The 20,554-nt window shown below is 53.9% G+C and overlaps 2 protein-coding genes across 4 annotated transcripts in view; one reads left to right on the forward strand and one right to left on the reverse strand.

Moving 5' to 3' along the window:
- The window catches only part of LAMA5 (laminin subunit alpha 5), an 84,886-nt gene extending 71,428 nt beyond the window's left edge, over window positions 1–13,458 (forward strand). For both annotated transcript variants that reach the window (XM_050313855.1, XM_050313856.1), the window contains exons 47-80: window positions 14–194; window positions 402–545; window positions 627–778; window positions 862–972; window positions 1,361–1,472; window positions 2,032–2,202; window positions 3,044–3,240; window positions 3,330–3,446; window positions 3,524–3,678; window positions 3,902–4,043; window positions 4,273–4,375; window positions 4,458–4,571; window positions 4,692–4,871; window positions 4,991–5,133; window positions 5,352–5,528; window positions 5,775–5,911; window positions 6,370–6,523; window positions 6,666–6,799; window positions 6,922–7,084; window positions 7,384–7,512; window positions 7,723–7,871; window positions 8,263–8,398; window positions 8,675–8,815; window positions 9,011–9,141; window positions 9,225–9,392; window positions 9,479–9,611; window positions 9,724–9,881; window positions 9,990–10,176; window positions 10,434–10,586; window positions 10,674–10,833; window positions 10,940–11,070; window positions 11,171–11,261; window positions 11,827–11,946; window positions 12,087–13,458. In XM_050313855.1, the coding sequence (XP_050169812.1) occupies window positions 14–194; window positions 402–545; window positions 627–778; window positions 862–972; window positions 1,361–1,472; window positions 2,032–2,202; window positions 3,044–3,240; window positions 3,330–3,446; window positions 3,524–3,678; window positions 3,902–4,043; window positions 4,273–4,375; window positions 4,458–4,571; window positions 4,692–4,871; window positions 4,991–5,133; window positions 5,352–5,528; window positions 5,775–5,911; window positions 6,370–6,523; window positions 6,666–6,799; window positions 6,922–7,084; window positions 7,384–7,512; window positions 7,723–7,871; window positions 8,263–8,398; window positions 8,675–8,815; window positions 9,011–9,141; window positions 9,225–9,392; window positions 9,479–9,611; window positions 9,724–9,881; window positions 9,990–10,176; window positions 10,434–10,586; window positions 10,674–10,833; window positions 10,940–11,070; window positions 11,171–11,261; window positions 11,827–11,946; window positions 12,087–12,241 (4,929 nt within the window). In that variant the 3' untranslated portion in view covers window positions 12,242–13,458. The remainder of the gene's footprint in view (window positions 1–13; window positions 195–401; window positions 546–626; window positions 779–861; window positions 973–1,360; window positions 1,473–2,031; window positions 2,203–3,043; window positions 3,241–3,329; window positions 3,447–3,523; window positions 3,679–3,901; window positions 4,044–4,272; window positions 4,376–4,457; window positions 4,572–4,691; window positions 4,872–4,990; window positions 5,134–5,351; window positions 5,529–5,774; window positions 5,912–6,369; window positions 6,524–6,665; window positions 6,800–6,921; window positions 7,085–7,383; window positions 7,513–7,722; window positions 7,872–8,262; window positions 8,399–8,674; window positions 8,816–9,010; window positions 9,142–9,224; window positions 9,393–9,478; window positions 9,612–9,723; window positions 9,882–9,989; window positions 10,177–10,433; window positions 10,587–10,673; window positions 10,834–10,939; window positions 11,071–11,170; window positions 11,262–11,826; window positions 11,947–12,086) is intronic.
- A 157-nt stretch (window positions 13,459–13,615) lies between these two features.
- On the reverse strand, window positions 13,616–20,514 carry ADRM1 (ADRM1 26S proteasome ubiquitin receptor). 2 transcript variants are annotated; one of them, XM_050313867.1, is made up of 10 exons: window positions 20,438–20,514; window positions 19,511–19,721; window positions 19,150–19,266; window positions 18,947–19,070; window positions 18,432–18,518; window positions 16,210–16,291; window positions 15,859–15,980; window positions 15,283–15,440; window positions 14,439–14,541; window positions 13,616–13,840 (listed from the first exon to the last, which is right to left on the reverse strand). In XM_050313867.1, the coding sequence occupies exons 2-10, from the start codon at window positions 19,718–19,720 to the stop codon at window positions 13,734–13,736; spliced, it is 1,110 nt and encodes a 369-aa protein (XP_050169824.1). In that variant the 5' UTR covers window position 19,721; window positions 20,438–20,514; the 3' UTR covers window positions 13,616–13,733. The 2 variants fall into 2 exon arrangements, with proteins under 2 accessions (XP_050169824.1, XP_050169823.1); XM_050313866.1 differs by having other exon boundaries at window positions 15,751–15,980.
- Between the last annotated feature and the right edge of the window lie 40 nt (window positions 20,515–20,554).

A 20,554-nucleotide genomic window follows, 5' to 3' on the forward strand; every position in this document is an offset into this window, starting at 1 on the left:
TGCTTTTCCCTAGGAGGGATACTACGGCTTCGAGGGGTGCTCGGGCTGCCGGAGGTGTGACTGCGACGTGGGCGCTGTGGGGAGCAGCTGCCACGAGCAGAGTGGGCAGTGCAGCTGCCTGCCCGGCGTCAGCGGCTCCCGCTGCCAGCAGTGCGCCCCGGGCTACTGGGGCTTCAGCCAGAGCGGCTGCACAAGTGAGTGTGGGGTCCCAGTGTGGGGGAGTGGGACGGGGCTTTGGTGGCACGTGTGCATGTCCCGTTGTTGAAGGTGGGAAACGACTGGCTGCTGTCGGAGGGCCCGGGTTTGCACAGGGAGATCCCCGGCAGCGGTGCGTGGATAAGCGCAGCTGGAATAAACACAAAGTGATGCCAAGGGCCTTTCCCTGTTGTTCAACTCTGCAGAGTGTGAGTGCAGGGGGGGTTCCTGCGACCCACGCACCGGGGAGTGCACGTGCTCCAACGGGCTGACCGGGAAGCAGTGCGACGTCTGCATGCACGAGAACGAGATCCCTGTGGCCAACGGCCCGGACAGTGTGAGGTGTGAAGGTCTGTATCCTGCAGTGCTGGGGAAGGAGGTGAGGGAAGCCTGGGGTGGGGCCTGTGCTGACCGCTCCGTTCCCCTGGCAGTGTGTGACAGCTGTGTCCTGCTCCTGCTGGAGGACCTGCAGAGCATCGAGATGTCCTTCCCCTCCATCCGCGGCCAGCTGGTCAACCTCAACGCCAGCTCCATCGCCTGGGCTCGCCTCCATGGTCTCAACAGCACCATACTGACCATTGCTGTATGTGGAAGGTTTAACATCACTTTCTGCTCATGTTCCCTGGCCTGTTGGCCTGATTTTGGATTTTTTGGGTTTTTTTTCAGAACCAGCTCCGGGAGTCCCACAGAGCCTTGAACAGGGTGAGGCAAAGGGCTGACGAGCTGGAGGATGAGAACATGGACCTCACACAGGACCTGAATGCACTGCAGCACAAAGTAGGTTATTCCTTTGCCAGAGCACAGGTCCCTCCTTTTACCAAAATGAAGGCTGTGAGGAGCCCAGTTCAGGCTGGTTGGATCTCCTGCCCAGCCAGTGCTAAACTTCAGTATCATGCTCTCCAGCTTAGGTGCTCAAGCTGGATTACTTGCATTCATCCCTTGGGGAGCTGTTAAACATGGTGTGATATTGATGGTTATTTCTTGATTTACTATTTCCTTTTGAGGTGGGTCTAACTCAAGCAGTAAAACTAAATTCAATCAAATGTCACTTACAGAAGGAGCATACAAGGAAGGAACATAAAACATCTGGGTTCATCATAATTTTCCTGACAGATCACATAAAATGTCATCTCATTCTTCAACTAAGCCAGTGTTTTTGTTGTAGATGACCATGACTCACAGAGAAGTGATCCGTGTTGATCAGAACACGAGGGACACCTACCAGAGGGGGGAACAGCTCCTGCTGCACATCCAAAGCATCCAGAGGGGCATTGCAGGTATATGAAGAAGGGTCTTCACTTCAGGGTATTTTTCCTGTGGTATGCCACGCTGTTGGTTCAAACCACCACTAAGTGCTTCATCACTGAGGAAAAGCTTTGGAGAGAACAAGGGGAAATACAAATGAAATTAAGACCCCTGCATAATTCCTGCTTTTACTCTGACCAGTTTTTTGTGGGGCTCAGCTGCTTGGCTAAGCGCAGTCTTTGGAAAAAACACGTTAAACTTGGACAAATATTATTCAAATGCATAAAATGGGGGCAATCTGCACTGCAGCTTTAGGAGAGATTTAGCAAAACAGAGTGGCTGGATCTGGGAGAGGAGGTAAAGCCACAGAACAATGCTTTGGATGGTAGTGGTAGTGGTAGTTTTTGCCTCCTCCTGACCAGGGAGGCAGAAATGTGGGGCAATGTCTCGGGTATCTCAAGCGATTGAGGTTTCTGAGTACTGCACGAAACCTGGCTCTTTGTGAGGGTGGTGTAAGAGGGGAAAGATCCCAGGGAATTATGAAGGACCTAACTTGACCAGTGCTAACAGGGAATCTGGATTTCTCTGCAGACCTGGTGCGGCAGATGACCAGATTTGGGGCAGCGAACACCAGCACCACCTCCACCGAGGAGTTCCGTCAGAAGATGGCCGAGGTGGAAAGCATGCTGAGGGACATGAGGGAGCGCAGCCTGGGCAGCCAGGAGGAGCTGGCAAAGCGTGAGCACGAGGAGGCTCAGAAGTGTGAGTCCAGCTCGGTGTCATGGGACAGGGCTGCACAGATCCTACTGGGTGTGGCCATTCATGGTTTGGAGCCCATGAGGACGCTACTGGTTGTGGTCGTGTTTAGAGAGTGCTGTTAATAACCAGGCACCCCCAAAAAATTGTACAGGAGTTTCACAGTCCCCTGTGACACTGCAGTGGGGTCATTTGTGGTCTCTTTTCCGAATTTTAGAGCAGAACTAACTGGGCAGTTCTGTTCTGACCAAAAATGACAACACTTAAAACCAGGAGTCAGCATTATTATGTGATGTATTCACATTACGTGTGGCTGTGAAGAAGTCACATCATTTTTCTTTATATTTACTGTCCCAAGAGAGGGGTTCAGTGTAATAACCAGCAGCTTGCACCACAGTAGCTCCACTGTCCTGAGGGCATCCTTGCAGGAGTGAGGGCACTGAGCCCAACTGCATAACCAGGCATGGTGGCACTGTGGGAATTGAGCACTTCTGATTAACAGGCCCTGGCAAAACATAACTCAGCAGCTGAAAACTGGAATTATAAACTGACTCTTGTTGGAAATAAGTAATTTTTTACAGGGGAAGTAATTGAACACTGGGACAGGCACAGATGGGGTTCCTCCATCATCTGGTGCCTTTCAGGCATAGCTGTGCATCTTTCTGACAGAGATCCCATCTCTCTCACCAGCACTGGGGGAGGGAGGGAGAGAAGATGGTCAGTTCTGGCCTTGATATCTGCCAAGAGAGACCAGAACCAGGCTTTAAGGCAGCCAAGCACAGAAAGAGCCTGTTAACACGGGAGGATGAATTAGCAACAGTTCTGATCTCCTCCATCCCATGCCCAGTGCTGCATCGGGTGAGGAGCGAGCTGCATGCCCGCTGGCAGTCCAACCAGGACCTGGTGAACAGCATCCAGGACAGGCTGGCACAGCACAGCTCCCAGCTGATGGATCTGCGTGATGCCCTCAACGAGGCTGTGAACAAAACCAGGCAGACGGAGGACTTGAACAGCCTGAACCGAAACAACCTGGAGGAGAGCCAGGTAAGACCTTCACCAGGTAGTCCTGGCTGTGCAGTGAGGAGGGACTATCCCAGCCCTGCAGGTACCTAACCTTGGGTCTGTGTGTCTAGCAAAAGAGCCAGGAACTCCAAAAGCAGCACGGGCTGGTGCAGGAGACCCTGCGGATGGCCAAGGATGCCCTGGCCCAGGTCTCCGACTTCCTACAGAAGATGGAGCAAGCAAAGGAGGTGAGTGGCAGAGGCACTTTGGCATGGGCAGAGGGTGGGGGGGTGGCAGCTCTCAGGACTGAGGTGTGTCTTTGCAGGCCTACGAGAAGCTGGCGGCACTGCTGGATGGGGCAAAGCTGCCCCTGACTGAGCGGGTCAAGAAGTTCTCCCCAGCCAGCAGCAAGATCCCCATCGTGGAGCAGGCAGAGGAGCATGCCCGGCTCCTGGATGAGCTCGCAAGGAACCTGTCCAGGTGAGGCACCAGTCCTGACCCTCACTAGTCAAGCCATCTCCTACCAGAGCTGGGGATGGGAAACTGCAGCCCCACACCATGGTAGGGGAACAGCGGGGGGGTCACCTCTAAAGCTTTATCCTGGAGCACATGTGTTGAGGAGCCCAAAGGCATTTGTCTGTGGGGGCATGGGCAAGAGCCTGAATGTTTTCCATGGATTTGATGGCTTCAACTTCCAACACAGCATTATCCAGGGCACAAACCAGGATGGCTTTATCCAGCGGGCGATCGATGCCTCCAATGCCTACGCCAGCATCATTGAGGCTGTGAAGAAAGCAGAGCGAGCAGCCCACGATGCTGATGAGGCAGCCAGCGAGGCCTTGATGGTACGTGCTGTGGGGAGTGAAAAACAAACTCCCTCAACAAACTCCCTTCCCTCTGGCACTTGGGCACTTTGTTCTGTGCCCCAGAGCAGGGCCTCTGCCACGGCTGGGGCCCGACTCAGTATTTGGGTCTCCCCGTCTCAGCCCACTGCAGTTGTCTGAACGAGCGTTTTGTGTGCAGTCAGAGCCAGAGACTTGAATTCCTCCTCAGAGTGCCATGTTTGTTTCACAGAACGTCATGTCAGAAAATCTTGGGGCCGTCTCTAAAGCGCTGAGGAGGAACAGCAGCAGCCTGGAGGAGGCTGTGAGGAGAGAGCAGACAAAGCTAAATGGAGGTGAGAGAGGCTCCTCACAGGGTGTGATGTCCTTTGGGCCGGACCAAGCTCACACACAACATGTGCATTTCTTTAATTGCAGCTATTAAAGGCTCTCTGCAGACAGCAAAGGACAAGCTGGCTGACCTCCGTGTGAGGAAGGAGCGGCTCCTGACCCAGCTCCAGTCTGTGCAGGACATGCTGGGCAAGGACCAAGGTTTGTTCTGGAGTGGCTGGACTGATTCTCTCTGCTCCCTTCTTCATGCCTAGGTTGTAACCCAGGGGTGCCTTCTCCCTGCTCCTGGCCATCCCAGAGTTATTTCTCCTCTCTTTCCAGAGGACACAAAGGAGACAATCCAGAATGCCAAAGCAGCTGCTGCTGAGGCCAACGAAACAGCTGCAAGAGTGGAAGATACCCTGAGCACCATGAAGAAGAATCTGGATGAGTGGAAAGACCAATATGGAGGCCTTCGAAATGAAGACCTGAACCAGGCAGTCCAGGATGCCAGGAAATCTGGTGAGTGCTGAGCCTTCTGGGCTGCCAGAGCTGAGTCTGATGTGATTTTCCAACTGCCTGAGCTTCTTATTTCCCTTCTTCACTAACCTCCAAAACTCCTGGCTCCTTTCCAACCCCAGTGTCCAGCCTGGAAAGCACCATCCCACTGCTACTGGAGAAGCTGAACAACCTGGAGAACAGGAGGAACAAAAATGCCACGGTGTCAGAGAACATCGTCCGGATCCGGCAGCTCATCACGCAGGCGAGGAACGCTGCCAGCAAGGTGGGCTCAGGGGAGGGCTCGGGGGGAAGGGGGGCTTATCTGAGGGTAGCATGCAAATGGGAGGGTATCTAGGAGAGCTCTGGGGCCACCAGGCAGGGTCCCTTTCTCATGGGAAGACTCCAGGAGGTGCTTTGTCATGGTAGAGCTGGCACTGACCAGACAGGCAGCAGCAGCAGCAATGGGTTCAGTGCCACAGGGCTGGGTTTCTTTCCCTGCAGGTGAAAGTCCCCATGAAGTTCAACGGCACCTCAGGGGTTCAGGTCCGGATGCCCAGCAACCTGCAGGATTTGGCAGCCTACACGTCCCTCAAATTCTACATCCAAAACCCCGAGCCCAAGAGCCGGCAGGACGAGACAGAGGAGGGGCGGTTCGTGTTGTACCTGGGCAGCCGGGAGGTGAGACGGGGCCCTGTGCGTGGGTGGAGGGAGCTCATGTTGGCAGCATCACACCTTGACTTCAGCCCCTCACCTGCTCCCTGAATGTCTTTGTGGGGAATATGAACAGTCCCTGGATGCAGCTGTCAGCCTGGCTGGGAGTGGAATGGGGGTGTTTGTCTGGTGCAGCCCTGGGAGTGTCAGGGAGACACTCACTGTCACCTGTCCTAAATGCCAACATGTGGCCCTGTCTCTTCCTGTGTTCAGGCCACTGGAGACTACCTGGGCATTGTGCTCAAGGACCGCAGAGTGCAGTGGATCTACAAACTGGGCGATGAGGAACCAGCCTCCCTGAGTGTCGATGAGGATATTGGAGAACAGTTTGCCACCATCAGCATCAACAGGTAGGAAGGAGACTGTTGGGACACATCCCAAGAAAACAGAGCAGGAGACTGCCCCTGCAGCAGTTGTGCTGTGCCCAAGCCTGGACAGGCCCTTAGGCTTGGAGACATGCCGTGGACTCCACCATCCAGTCATCTCTAAATGATTAACACTGAAACACCTCCGCAAAACTAGCAGGGAGATGTTCTCTTACCAGTTCATGGAGGGTCTGGGGGTGTCTGCAGGAGATGAAAGGTGAAGCTCATCCTGGATGGTCCATTCACCCTGGATGGTCCATTCACCTGTGGCAGTGCTGGTAGCCTGAATGGTGGCCCCTTTCAGTGTACTGGTGTGGTGCTCCCCAGTGGGAGATGCACCCTTTTTTGGTAGAGCTGTGTGGGGTGGGCCTTTGCTCAGGGAGGGCAGAGTTGGCTGCTCTTTGGGGATCTGCCCTTGTCCTGACCATCCCTCCCTGCTGCAGGATCCTGCAGTATGGGCACATGTCCGTGATCGTGGAGAGGCAGACGGTGCATGAGACCAAGGGAGACAGTGTGGCCAAGGGGGAGCAGGGGCTGCTCAACCTCGACCCGCGCAACGTGGTCTTCTACGTGGGGGGCTACCCCTCCAGCTTCACGGTGAGCCAGCACGGAGAGGGGGGCTTGGCTTTTAGGAGGTATCAGCAATGCCTTTGGAGATTCCGGCAGAGTGGGGAAGCCCACTTGATTACATGAGGAAACCAGGATCAAACTTGCCCTAACTGTTGGGTTTTATTCCCAGCCTCCTCCCACTTTGCGCTATCCCAACTACCGCGGGTGCCTGGAGCTGGACACTCTGAACGAGGAGGTGGTGAGCCTGTACAACTTCCAGCACACCTTCCAGCTGGACACCACTGCTGAGAAACCCTGTGCAAGGTAGGGCACTGTGCCCAGGCCAGGAGCAGCTCTGCTCCTTGGCATTTACCCTAACCCACAGCTGCTCCAGAGCATGGAAATGGTGTGGGATTGATGCCTCGGGCCTCTTCTTGTTGTCTCAGGTCCAAGTCCACGGGAGACCCCTGGCTGACTGATGGCTCCTACTTTGATGGCACTGGTTACGCAGAGATCAAGTTTGAGAGCCAGTTTGGCACAACCAAGCGCTTCGAGCAGGAGATCCGTGTGGTCTCCTACAATGGCATCATTTTCTTCCTGGAGAACCAGGCATGTGCTTGCTTACAGCAGTCACTCATCTGGTGATGGAGGGGCTCCCCAGAACTGCACAGGCCCTCCAAGCTGGGCCAGGGTTCATTGGGGCAGGAGCATTTCCAGCTTGCAGTGTTAGCCCTGTGCCCCAGGGCCAGTGTTTGCAGATAAATCCCAAATAACTGTAACTGTAGTGTGTCAGAGAACTGGCAGCAGGACCTGCTCCCACTGGTGCTAAAGGGCAGGTGGGCTCAGTGTGACAACTGCATCCTGGACACCAGGACGTGGGGCTGAGTGTCTGTCCTGCCTCCCTCCAGGGTCAGTTCCTGTGTCTGGCCATCCGGGATGGGAAGCTGGTGCTTTACTATGACTTCAGCTCTGGCCTGGAGATGGCAAAACCCAGCAACTCCTCCTCCCTCACCATCAGCAGCACCACGAACAAAGCGGTAAGAGGGAACAGTGCCTGCCAGGCTCGCTGGGAGGGAGGGAGGGCTCCTCATCTGGGGTGGGGAGGCACATGGACCCTTGTTTTGGGGAGGGGGGAAGAGCTGTAAAAAGTTCTTTGACTAGAGCCATAAACTAGACACCTTGTGCTGCCCTCAGTGATGGACATAATTGGCCCAAATTAATGGATCATTTCTCTCCTCTGTCTCCAGATCCAGATTTTCCTCCTCAAAATGAATAACAAGAAGCGCATCCTGGTGCGGTTGGAGCGCCTCACCATCTTTGTGGTGGAGCAGGAGAACTCCCTAGAGAATGCTGTCTCCTACTACCTGGGTGGTGTTCCTCCAGCTGTGCTGCCCCCAGGTGGGTCCAGCCCCTGCTGGGGTGGGATAGTCAGCATGCTCCCCTCCCTATTCCCTGCTAGTGGCCCTGGCCCTTTCTCAGCCACAGCCAGGGCTGTTGGGGCCCTGCTTAAGCTCTGGGGGAAGATGTCCTCTCCCTGTCCATCATCCTGAGCATTTGAGGATGGGACATCTCCATCTCTGATGTGGGATGAGGTACTGGTGGGTATCACCAAGTCCTCCTTTGCTGTGCTGGGTATTTTGGAGCAGCTTTATGCCTGAGGCACTGGAGATACCCGCGACCATTACAATTCCCTCCCAGACACTTTGTCTGAAGAGCTGCAGGGCCAGATCCTGCCCAGGGCTGGGTCCTACCTGGGGCTGTGCTCATAACACTGCTTGCTTCTCTGGCAGCTTGAAAGTGCTTTTCCCCACGGGTGGGCCCATCCGGGGCTGCATGAAGGGCTTGAAGGCTCTCGGCAAGTACGTCGACCTGAAGCGCATGAGCACCGTGGGCGTGAGCTATGGCTGCACCTCGGACCTCCTGGTAAGCACAGGAGGCAGCCTGGCCAGCCGTGCTGGGGAAAGGGTCTGTCAGGGAAGGGGAGCACGGGACCCCCAGGACAGGCCCCATCTCCCCTCATTCGCACAGGAACGGGGATAAAACCCTCATGTCCTCAGTGCGGAGGGGTCATGGCGAGGTGCTCTGCGTGGCTGGCCATAGGATGAGCCAGACCGAGGACCAGAGCACCTCAGTCATCTCCCAGCACCCCAACAACACCAGGGCCAGGCTCCCACCTTGCCTCTGTGATGTCCCTCACAGGTTGCCCGCTCAGTCAGTGTCCATGGCCATGGCTACCTGACCCTGGCTCTGAAGGATGTGCCAGGGCTGCGGGACTTCTACAGCGGCTTCGGCTTCCGGACGAGCCAACGCGAGGGGCTGCTCTACCGCCACACCACCCAGGTGGGCACCTGCAGGACCCCTGGGTATCCCAGCTGTGGGGCTGCTGGTGATGGTGCTGCTTTCCCTTGTGGGAATTTTGGTGGGGCCAGGAGGTTGAATCTGCAGTGAGATCTGCACCCTGAGCTCCTGGAGGGCAGTGGGGAAATGGGCCCTTCCTTGTGCTGCTGGGCAGCAATGGGGTGATGCTTTCTGCAGGAGGGGACGTGCCAGGTGTCCCTCCAGAAGGGCCAGCTGGCCTTGAACCTGCTGGGAACCGAAATCACCACTGACAATGCCTATGCAGATGACAGGGCCCACTACGTGGCCTTCTACAGCGATGCCCGTGGGTACGTGTCCTGATGTTGTGCGGGGGCTGGGGCGCCAATGGCCACAGGGACCTGCTGAGTCCCCACTGCTCCTCCCTCCCCAGGGTCCGGCTGTACGTGGACGACGAGCTGCAGGACACAGCGACAGGCCCTCGGCGCAGCCGGCGGCAGCGGCGCCAGGACGGGCGGCAGCTCTTCCAGCTCGGGGGTTCAGCAGATCCAGGTGTCCTCAGCAACCTCACCGGCTGCATCGGGAATGTCTTCGTCAAGCGGTGAGCACCCCCGTGCCACTTCAGAGGGCAGGGCTCAGCCCCTCCCTGCTGCTCTGGTGACAAGGGCCTCTTCTCCCCGAGCGTAGGGTGTCGGAGCCACAGATGGTGGTGGACCTTCAGCAGAACGTGGAGAGCATCAATGTCACCATGAGCTGTCCCTGGGGTGAGCAGCCGCAGCAGCTCAGAGTCACTCCAAAGAAGGACAGGAGGAAACCCAAGGTACCAGCTGCTGCCAGAACTCCCCACATCCTCTTCCTCCTCACATGCCACTGCTGAGCACCTCTGCTGGCACCTGCTCCCCTCACCCCATTCCTTGGTGTGTCTCGTGTAGGTGCCAGGCAAGCCTGCCCCCAAGGGCCGCCGCCACAACCAGGATGGGCTCTGCCAGCTGCACCCCCAGCCCCACGCAGCCAGGGGCACCTTCCGCTTCGGGGGGGCCCTGAGCAGTCGCTGGGAGTTTGATGAGATCCCAGCCTCCTTTGGGTGGAGGTGAGCCCTGGCCCCGTGCCCACCCCACACAGGCTTGGCCCTGGCGACCATGGCTTGGAGAGCAGGTGTTGGAGAGCCGGGTGCTCCCGTTACCCCCTGTCCCTGCAGGTGCCATTTCTCCCTGGAGGTGAAGCTGAACTCTTCCAGTGGGTTGCTGTTCTACGTGGCGGGTGAGAGGGGCTCCTTCATGGCTCTCTTCGTCTCCAACGGGCGCTTTGTCTTCCTGGTGGACGTGGGCAGGCGCCGGCTGCGGATCCGCAGCAGGGACAAGTACCGGGACCGGCGGTGGCACACGGTGAGCAGAGATAGGGGCTCAGTGGGACCTCTTCAAACCCACAGCTCTCCCCCCAGTGACAGATGCCCCTGCAGGGGTTGGCTCAGTACAGCCCTGCTCTGGTAATCACTTCCTGATACCACATGGGACACCTGCAGTCCCATGGAAGCAAAGGGGAGAGTGAAAATACAGCCAGGGCTCCTGTCACTGGGCACATCCCTGGGCTCCTCCCAACCCGGGAAGCCTCCAGTCCTGGCACTGACCTTTGGTCCTTGCAGGTCTTCTTCAGCAGAGACCAGAGCCGGGCCCAGCTGGTCATCGACGGGCTGCGAGCCCAGGATGCTGCAGTGGCCACCACAGGGCTCTTTGTGGCCCAGACCCCCTTGTACGTAGGGGGGGTCCCAGCTGGAAAAGCCAAGGCTCACATACCGGTAAGGGCTTGTCACTCCCATGGCATCACCTCGTGCCTCCCAGGTTTTTCCCTCCTCTGTGCTCAATCCAGTGGCCTCTCTCCACAGGCTGCATTGGCCTCCAGCTTCAATGGCTGCCTGAGGAACCCACAGCTGGATGGGAGGCCCCTGGGTCCCCCCTCACGCACCTTTGGGGTGACACCCTGCTATGAGGGCGCACTGGAGAGCGGGGTCTTCTTCTCTGCAGATGGCGGGTCCATCGCCCTAGGTACCAACAGCAGCTTGGGCTGCCTCCCACAGCCCTGGGACTGGGTGGAACACATCCTGTGGGAATCCCCTTGTCCCTCTCCTCACCAATGGCATTTCTCTTCCAGCTGATGCAGTGGTGACTGAGCAGGACTTGGAGGTGACAATGGAGGTGCGTCCCCGCAGCGCCTCGGGCCTCATCTTCCACATCGGCACGAGGAGAAGCCACTATCTCCTGCTGTACATGGAGGAGACCAAGGTAGGGGGAGGGTGGCTTCCCCACAGGTTTTCAGAAGCAGTGTCCATCTCCTGCTTGTCCCCCTCTGCTCACTGGGCCCTGATGGGTTTGTCTCACTCAGGTCACTGTGAGAGCAAATGCTGGGACTGACGAGTTCTCTGCATCGGTGACATGCCCATCTCTCTGTGACGGGCAGTGGCACACCATCGCAGGTGAGGTGACAGCTCTGGGACCCTGCCCCACCCCTGCTTAGCCTACACCTCCTGGGGAAGCCCAGGGCCCTTCCTCGGGTATTTAAACCCCAACCCCACCCGTATGCATTTAATTTAAAAGATTGTAGCTGCCATTAAGTAATTTCTTGATTAATAAAAGTCCTTGCCTGATCTTAGTGCTGTCAGATCTGGTGGGCAGGAAAGACAGGGTTTTTCCAGGTCATGGAGCAGCCACTGAGGACAAGGATGTGCCCCATGGGACTGGCTCCACCCAGGACTGGGATGTCCTGCTGAAAGTGGAAGCCCAACTTGCTTTGGTGTTGAGTGTGTCCAGGGGGCTCAAAGCCCAGAGCTGGGAGCACGGAATGCAGGATTCACACCAGTACAGCAAGCTCAGCCTTTAATTTAGCTGCCATTGAGCAAGTGCTGAGGTTTTGCATCAAGCCCTTTTTGGGGCTGGGGGTCAGTAGTTTTGCTGTGCTCCAGCACTGGGCTGGGCCGGAGGGTGGAGATGGACTTGCTCCCTGGGTAAGGAAGCAACACTGACTGTTGTTTTCTTTCAAAGTTACCAAATGGAAAAACATAATCCAAATTGATGTGGACACAGAAGGCAACCACACAGTGGGACCCAATCAACCTCCTGCACCCAGCACAAGGGCGACGTTTTCTCTGGGAGGGCTACCAGGTGAGTTGGGAAAAACGCGCTCCAGAAAGAAATACCCCAAAGCCAAGTGAGATACTATTCCTGGTGCAAGGAAGAGGTACTTAATCCCCTGCCCTGTTATGAGCCAGACTAATGCCTGCTTTTCCTTGTTCCATCTGCAGAGACAGACAAGGCCAGCACAGGGCTGCTCTTACCTCCCCTCCCTCATTACGTGGGCTGTGTAAGGAACCTGCTGATTAACCGGAGGCGCGTGGACCTGCCGCGAGCCGGGACTGCCAGGGGCTCCGTGGGCCTGAAGGGCTGCCCCATGCTGTAAGTGCCACATCCATGCCCAGCCTGAGTGACACAACGCTGCTCCGGGCCCCGGTGTCACCACTCGATGGCATCGACCGTGCTCAGACACACTTGTTGAACTCCAGTGACTGCAGGCACAAGTCTGGGCCACACCAGAGGGGCCACGAATCCAAGGGGAAGGAGGGCAGGGGAGGACGGCTGGGGAGAAGGGGGCACTCTGGGGACATGTTTCACAGATAGAACAAAAAAGTTGGAGCAGAATGTGGCGACAGGTGAGTCCTTCCCTGGTGGTGAAGCATCTGCAGCAGGACTCGTGCTGCCACGTGGCTCGTGGTGGGAGCGACTGCCCGCGACAGAGCGTGGGCTGGAGCACATGGCAGGGTGTCCTGGATCCTGTTCCCTTCACCCCACACTCACAATGCACATAGATTTAGTTCACAGAACACTCGAGGCTATTAATAAACTGTCACAGACTGTCTGCTGATAAAGGCTGCAGGCAGTTTCTGTTTTATCATAAATGCAATTAGGACAAACTGGATTAATTTTGTCAGTTTTGTGGTTCTATAAGCAAGGGCACATTTAACCTCCCCCCAAGGGCAGTCTCAGCTCACCTGCCACTGCTACACAAAGAGCTCTGCAAGGGGGAACTTGGACAAAATTCTGTTCACAGAATTAGCATCTTCTAATCAGAGTAATTTATAAAAATCAAAAGAACAATGCGCTGGGAGAACTGCTGAGGGAAAGCAGAAACACAACCACCACTGACTGCGGTTGCATTCAGCACTGCCAGTACGATGACTAAAGTCCTGTTGTGTGAAGCAAGAAACTACTTCTTGAAAGGGAAGAAATAGAAAGGTTAGCTCCACATCTGGCCAGGTGTGCAAGGTGACACCTGGCCCTCACCCACCCTGGCTCCTGCTCAGCCTCCCTCACACCTGGTGTAGTGCAACCTTCACTTGAAAACAGCTTTTTTTCTCCCAAGACACCCAGTTCACTCGTGCACTTACACGTCATATATATATTTGTGTGTGTATATATATCTCTGGCCACTTGGGGACAAAATCTTGCTTCTGAAATGGACTTGTAACTTATATCATTATATTGTGGGTTTTGGTTTTTTTTTTTTTTTTTATGAGGGGTAAATATTGTAAAATGGGTTTTTAACATGTCCATTTTAAACAAATGTAATTATGACCTGTTTTTAAAGTTGTAGTATTAAAAGATGGTCTTTGTAAATCACTGGTACATACTTTGGAGTCAAATAAAGTTTTATGTTACTCTCTTTCACTTTACTGGGGAAGAGTAAGCATGAGGCTGATGAGCTGGAAGAGGGATAATCAGCATCTCAGGAAGCAGCACAATAGGGACTACTGTACAGACTGGAAAGAACAGTATGGCAGATAAAGAAAATTCCTTTATTTGTAGATTTATAGAAGCATAATATGAAGTTAGTAATCCTACTGCAGTTGTTTTAAGTTAGTATCTAGGAATATCTGTAAGGAAGAGCAAATAACTTAATCTAAACTCATATCTTCCTCTTCATCTTTCTTGTCCTTAGAGTCTCCTTCCTTTTGGTCTGACTTGACACTGTTCTGCATGGCTTTGGCAAAGGCTTCTACATCTAGAAGTTAAACACATTGGTTACTGAACTTTGCATTTTCTGGGCTAGACATTATTGTCCAGATGAGGTTAATCTTCATGATGAACAGGTGCTTTAGTATGAATTAGCAGGGAAAAAATATGAAACACTCAATATAACACATATCTAGATCTCTCTGACACAGCCAGCATTTTATGAACTTTAACTGTGCATGGGCAGCCTAAGACCAGAATTCCTGCAGTAATGGAAATGATGGTAAAAGCTCATTAGGGAAAAGGGATACCCCCTGCCCCCAGAGCTATGGGCCCAACTGTGTTCGCTGTTTTCAGATGAATCATTAAGGACTCCCACAAAAAGGCATTCCTGAACAAGGTGACTGTGACACCTCTAGAAAGAAAACAAGGCCAAGGCTGCTCAGCACATCTCTGCAAAACTCACACTTCTCTGAATCTGTGTCTGACCTCACTGTGCCTGCTGGGAAATATCCACCTTTTCCTTGTAAAAATCAGTGCAGAGTCAGCTTTGGACAGTTACACAGGAGCTGATCTCACTCCACACTCAGTGGTCAAACCACCCCAACAAAGCACCTCATCCTGTCCCCACCACCACCAGGACTTACCGCCTTTATTTGCTGCATCTACCGCCTCTGCAGGTAACCCAAACTGGCTCATTAGTGGGCCCAGCTGTCCTGAAGCTAAGGCAGCACTGAACATGCTCAAAGCCTGTGAATGGGAGTCAACAGTGTCAAAGTTTGCATCATGTCCTGCAGCATCAGGCGGGTGCTGGGCAATAATCCCAGGAGGAGAGTGGTCCTGTCAGGGCACAATGGCCACACACCTGGCTTGGGAACAGATACTCCATCAAATAATCACCAATTAAACATGCCTCACGTCTGAGGCTTGGCTGCATGTAAGTTTGCTGCAGTTTAAACTAAAAAGAGTAATTTAAGCCACTGAAATTCTGCAGATTGACAAATTTCAATCAATCAAATTTCAAATATGTAAATAATTAGTTCACATTGGAGTATAACACACCAGCTTTAATCACACGGAGTGTCCTGGAATTAAAGGACTGGTGTTTCAAGAGGAACAAGGGATGCAGTGCTGAAAACATGAGCATCTCTTCCCTTCAGTCACTTGAAACTACTTTTAAGGAGACTGCTCAAGCCGCTCTTTGACAGGGAGTAATGAGTTTGCTACTACTCCTGTCATTTGCCAGAGGGCATTTATAATAAAGAGAAAGGTAAAGCCCAACTCCAAAAGAAAAGTAAAATCATTCCCATCTGTCCTTGAGTGACTGCAGGAAGGAAGAACTAGTGCTCCTTTAAACCATGTCCCTCCTCCTTTCCACTTCTGCTGAGCAACTTCCCACTCTGAAAAATGTCAAGGAACCTGGAAAATCAGGAGCATGGGGGAGGAGGGAAGGAGAAGTGCACTTCCCCCCACAGCCAGGCATCTACCTACCTGCTGGAACTGAGGAGACGTCAGGGTGTTCTGGATCTCTTCCGCAGTCTGTGGCAGGGATTCCCCTGAGGGAAGGTAAGGCATCAATCGTTCCTGAACTTCAGCATTGGCCAGGATGGGAGCCATTATCTCAGGAGTCAGAACAGCTGCCAGGTCCACTAGGAGAAAATAAAGGGTTGACCGTTAGACTATGCACAAAACCACAGTTTTTGTCATGTAAAGCAAATTATCAAGTCTTGAGTACTAAAACATAGTTAGCACACTGCCAGCATCCTTTCTCCCTTTCTCACTTTTGGAGTGAGAATAAGACTTCAAGTACCAAGAACAGCATTGAAATTTTAAAAATTTTAAAAAAAAACCCCAAAAAAATGGTAAGAGACCTTTCAAACCAATTTGGAACAGGACAGGACAGTACAACAGCTCCATAGGATTCCTGGATCCAAAGCTGTCTGGCCAGAACACTGTTACCTTGCTGTCCTCCTGCTCCAGATGGCACATTCATAGTAGCTAAAATGTTCTGAAGGTCACTCAATTGAATGGGCTGGGTTGGGCTTGTGGCTGAGCTGGTTCCATTACCCGAGCTGGGAACGGGGCTGGGACTGGTCACGGAGGCAGCTGCAGGAACGGACGGGGCAGGCGTTACACGGGTGGAAGAAGTTGTGGAAGATGGAGTCACTGCAGCCGACTGGCTGCGAGAGCTGGGCAAGAGAATTGGGAGAATTAATACCCTGCAAAAACCTCTTGTACCCTGAAAAGCTTCTTTTCAAGCCCTTAAGAGTATGAAAAGCTCCTACCCCACTTTGGAGAGGTAATGAGCAGGCTCAATTCCCACCATATTCCCCATTTAAGAGGCCCTGATTCCTCCCACAGAAGTGGCAGCTTCATGTGACAAACCCTCCCCAGAGCCAGGGCAGATGGGCCTCCTACCTTGATGATGAACTGCTGGTCGGGGGTCCCCCACTCCCGAGCAGACTGGCCAGCCCAGGCCCCGTCAGCGCGCCCAGCCCACCTTCCGTAAACATAAAACAAAAACACGTTTAGACATTTATTCCTTCAGGTTTTCTGCACCTCTCTGCTCTAGAGAGGTCGCTCTTGCACCTGAAAGGTTTTTATTTGCTAGAATAGAGGAGGGGATGAAAGAGCCCAGCCTAAGGCCCCCCTCCCCCTTCTGTAAATTATCAGCTCTTGTTCTCTGATCTTGCATCCCTGAACATTTCCAAAATTATTCAATTTCTAGGTGTACACAAGGATGAAATTGCTTCAGTTTGTGCTGTACACACATAATCATTGTAACACAGCCCTCTCTCTTATCTGCTATCCTGAAAATCCAACTTGTCTCCAAACTTTCAAGCCAAGGCCCTCAGCAGAAGATCCCAGAGGCGCCTTTGAGTCACCACCACTGTCTCCCCCACACACTGGGGTTTTGCAGCATCAAACCTAATGCAGGGACGCGGCAGCAGGACCAGCTGAGCCCTTAAACACAAAGCGAGGAAAACCCCGCGCACCAAGTGCTCCCAGGGGAGCAGCCAGCAGGAAACCAACAGCCCTATGCCAAAGAAACCAGAATCAGCCTCCTCCATCACACATCCAACCACCGAGGACTTAACGCAGCACCAAGAACCTCAGCTAACAAGAGCTGGGAAAGGCCTGGCTGCTGGGCCCCCTGGAGCTGGCAGGGACTCGGCTGTCCCCCTGCAACTCCTCTGAGCCACATCAGGCAAACACTCCAATTCCCACACTCTTCCTGTCACCGGTTCCTTGCACCACAACTGATTAGACACACATTCCTACGTGAGCACCTGCATCCATCACCCGCCTTGGGAGCTGCCTGCCAGCAGAGGACAGACAACAACCAGCAAACCTGTGGCCAACTGCAGCTGCTGACTCTGTGGGTCAGAGTGAGCCCCACCAGTCCCTCCTTCTACTGGACCCATCCCATGGAAAGACATCCCAACACTTCTGTCACCCATCCCAGAGCTTCCACAGCAGCAGGCACGGCAGATGAAAGACCTCTGGCTGTACAACCCTGCTCTGCTCCGCTTGTCCTCACTAGGAAGTGACCCACGAGCAGGAGAGCTCCTTGGGAGCTCTGCAGAGCCCTGGGAGATGCAAACCAGATGTGAAGAGATGATACTCCCAGGGGAAATGATCCCCAGGGATTCACCACAACCCCAGTTTGCAGAGGCAAGCACATGGTTCCCCTTTAGTTACAGTAGTGACCTTCATGTCAAGCTGGCTTATGGCTGGATGTAAAGGCAAAGGAACAAGAGCTACTGAGAAAAAGTGGTGAGAAGAGAAAAAGTCTCAGGATTATGTGAAGCTTCAAGAAAGAAAGAACTTTTCCAAACACATCCTAAAAAGCCAGAATCTTCCAACACTAACATGAGATTTGCATCTGAACATCCCACCAACAAAATTTCCATCTGAAGCTAAAAAGACACAAGCCAGATCCACAAAAATGGACTTTGGAGCTTAAGCACAGAACCTCAGTCACTGCCATCTGTGTGCCTTAGTCTACTTTCACTTGAGGGTCTGACCTCTCAGAAAATGCTCTTGGAGCTCAGATAGAACTGAGAACAGATCACAGCAGGAACTCCAACACACCCCTCACCCCTTCAGAATCCAGCACAGTGACTGAGCTCTCCCCAGAGTAGCCCAGGAGAGAGAGCCCTGACCTGAGCCTTGCCCCTCTGACCAGGGAGTGCTGTGGGGTGGGCAGGCTCCAATCTTCCTCTTGAACACTCTCTGCTTTGCACACAAATATTCACTGAACCAGAGACAACACCAGCAACTCCACAGCTTGGTAACCTGGACATGCACCAGGAACGAATCCCTGGTTTTCAGCCCCTGCTCCAGTGAATATTTAGGAGGAAGAGGAGGAGTAGAAAAAAGGAGGGGAAAAAAAGGCAGAAGGATCAGTGCAGCAAGGAGTAGAACCAAGGCTGCTTGCAGGTCAAGCCCTGAGATGAGTGCTGTGTAGAATTTGGTACCCTTTTTGGCCCTGAGCTCATCTCTGAGACAGGGCCTTGCCTTCTCATGTGAAAGGAGTGCTATTGAGATCAATAGCACTACTTGAAAATATTGTCAGGTAAGATTTAACCTGGCAGGAGAAAATACCATTTTGGCATAAAGATATTAAAGCATTTTACCAAGTCCTCCTAAGCCCGTTGGTCCGATCAGCTGCATGAGCTGGTTATGGCTCATGTTTCCAAGAAGGCTTTGCAAGCCACCCTCACCTAAAAACAAAAACATTCTGAAACACAACATATTCACATAGGTTTTTTTCACAGCACTCCGGCTCAAACAGCAGGAGATTAATTGGCATCACATTCTGTATGGAAAAACAGTTTCAAGTGTTTACTGATTCATGATCTTCATAAAAGATAAATGCAACTTGGCTTCATAAAGAGGTAAGACTCCAGAGAATCTACTGGAAACAAAAAGATTTCTCCTGGCAGTCTTAACTTTCAGCCTGCACCTATTTTAACAGCACAGTTTTTTCTGCTAAAAATCACGTTTACGCTTCTGGTATTAACACTGTCCCCAACTCACCCTCCACAGCCATCAGCAATGTCTTCCTAGGGAACTCTAAGTGCTAATTCTAGGCATAAATCTTTTTTAAAAAATAGGCCTCTGACATGAAGGAGCAGAGAATGGACTGTACCTCCTAGTGCTGACAGCTCGTGGCCTCCGCTGGCATTGCCACCCAACGCCCCCGGCATGGGGGGGTTGTTGAGATACTCGTTCACCTTACGGCAGTGCTCCTCGTCCTTGTCTGTCTTCGGCTCCTGCAAGAGAGTTGCTCTTGGTACCAGTCAGACTGGGAGGATTTTGGTCCCAGACCTTTGCCACTGACTCCCCACAAACCTGCATCCAGAAGAAGAGTCGTTTTGATCCCGCCTTGAACTTCAATACATACACACGGCCCGTGGTGCACTGCGGGACCCTCTTGAACTCACAGTCATCAGGGAAAATAATCAGATCCTGGAAAACGTGGCAGGAGGAACAACTGTTTGAGGAGATACACTGGCGTTCCTTTTCGTCTCCCGAAGGCCTCTGCCCCCCTCCCCAAACCCTCTTCCATCTGCTCCTCAGAGCAGAGAGGGCATGGAAGTGCAGGTCTGTCAGTGACATTCTCACCCTAATTTGTCCTGGAGGAGCTCTTTCAGCAACACCAGCACAACTTAACAAGACAGGCCATGACTTAACACCTCAAGCCCATACTCACATCCTCCACGTTGCCTGAAGTCCTGTCCTTCCAGCAGAAGTGAATGAGGGAATCGTCGGTTTGCTGGATGTAAACTAGGCCTTTTCTCTTGTCTGGGGTTACAGTGCTGCCTTTCAGGGACATCTTCCCTGCCCGAAATTCCACCAGGTATTTACTCGAGGAGCCACGGGAGCCTGGCACCAGGCTTGGAAATAATGCACCTGAAGACATCCTGGAAAGAGAGAGAGAGCAGCAGGTATGATGAGAAACCTTCCCCCCTTCACTCTTCCTAGTATCAAATTTCAAGCTTTGTCACGTGGACTCCACAAAAGCAATCTGTCCCGCTGCCTGCAGAATTCCAGGGTGATCCAGCTGAGCTAAAGCGGAACCCTGAATGAAGCCGGGAGGCCTCACAGACCTTCACTAACAAAGATGAGCCTGCGTGCTGAGGTACTTGAAAATGAAACCACCGTCCCCTGACGCTTCCTTCTTCGGTTCGAATTACGGTTCAAAGCTCAGGGACGCGCAGAAAGCCCTGCTGTATGTTCAGACTGTGGCTCCAGCATGCCAGCAGAGCCCCGCAGGCGACCGACCCCCCCGGTGCCCCCTCACGGTGCCCCCCTGGCTCTGCCCTCCCCGCCCCACGTCCGCACCGACCGACCGAGCGGCGATGCCGGGCCCGGGCGGCCGTGCGTGACTGTGCGGCCATTCCTGGGCTCGCCGTGCGCTCCCAGCCCGGCCCGGCCCCGCCGCAGCCGGAGGAGCCGGGCCCAGGGGGGGGAGCTCAGCCGGGCCCGGCCCCGACGCCCCCCGCCCGCCCGGAGGCCGCGATCTCCTGCCGGACCGTCTCGAGGCCGCCACGCCGCCTCCCCCCGCCGGCGCCGCAGGCAGGAGCCCCCCGGCGCGGCCGCACCGAGCGCGGGTGGTGGCGGGGGGTCCCGGCGGTACCTGCTCCCTGTTCCTGTTCCCTGCTCCCTGCTCCCGTTCCTGCTCCCCGTCCCCGTTCCCTCCTCCTCCTCCGCCGCCTCAGCTCTTCCTGCCCCGCGCGCCGGAACCCCGCCCACC

Source organism: Myiozetetes cayanensis, unplaced genomic scaffold, assembly GCF_022539395.1.
Source record: "Myiozetetes cayanensis isolate MyiCay16 unplaced genomic scaffold, myiCay2020 scf19, whole genome shotgun sequence".
Classification (NCBI taxonomy): Eukaryota; Metazoa; Chordata; class Aves; order Passeriformes; family Tyrannidae; genus Myiozetetes; species Myiozetetes cayanensis.

Bases quoted from the DNA above. Each gene is read 5' to 3' on its own strand.
- ADRM1 (XM_050313866.1), bottom strand. From the start codon at position 19,720: ATGTCTTCAGGTGCATTATTTCCAAGCCTGGTGCCAGGCTCCCGTGGC. The intron at 18,519-18,946 runs GTACAGTCCATT...TTTTGTTTTTAG, and splicing joins CGAGCTGTCAGCACTAGGAG to GTGAGGGTGGCTTGCAAAGC. The intron at 16,292-18,431 runs GTAAAATGCTTT...TGTTTACGGAAG, and splicing joins AACGGGCTTAGGAGGACTTG to GTGGGCTGGGCGCGCTGACG.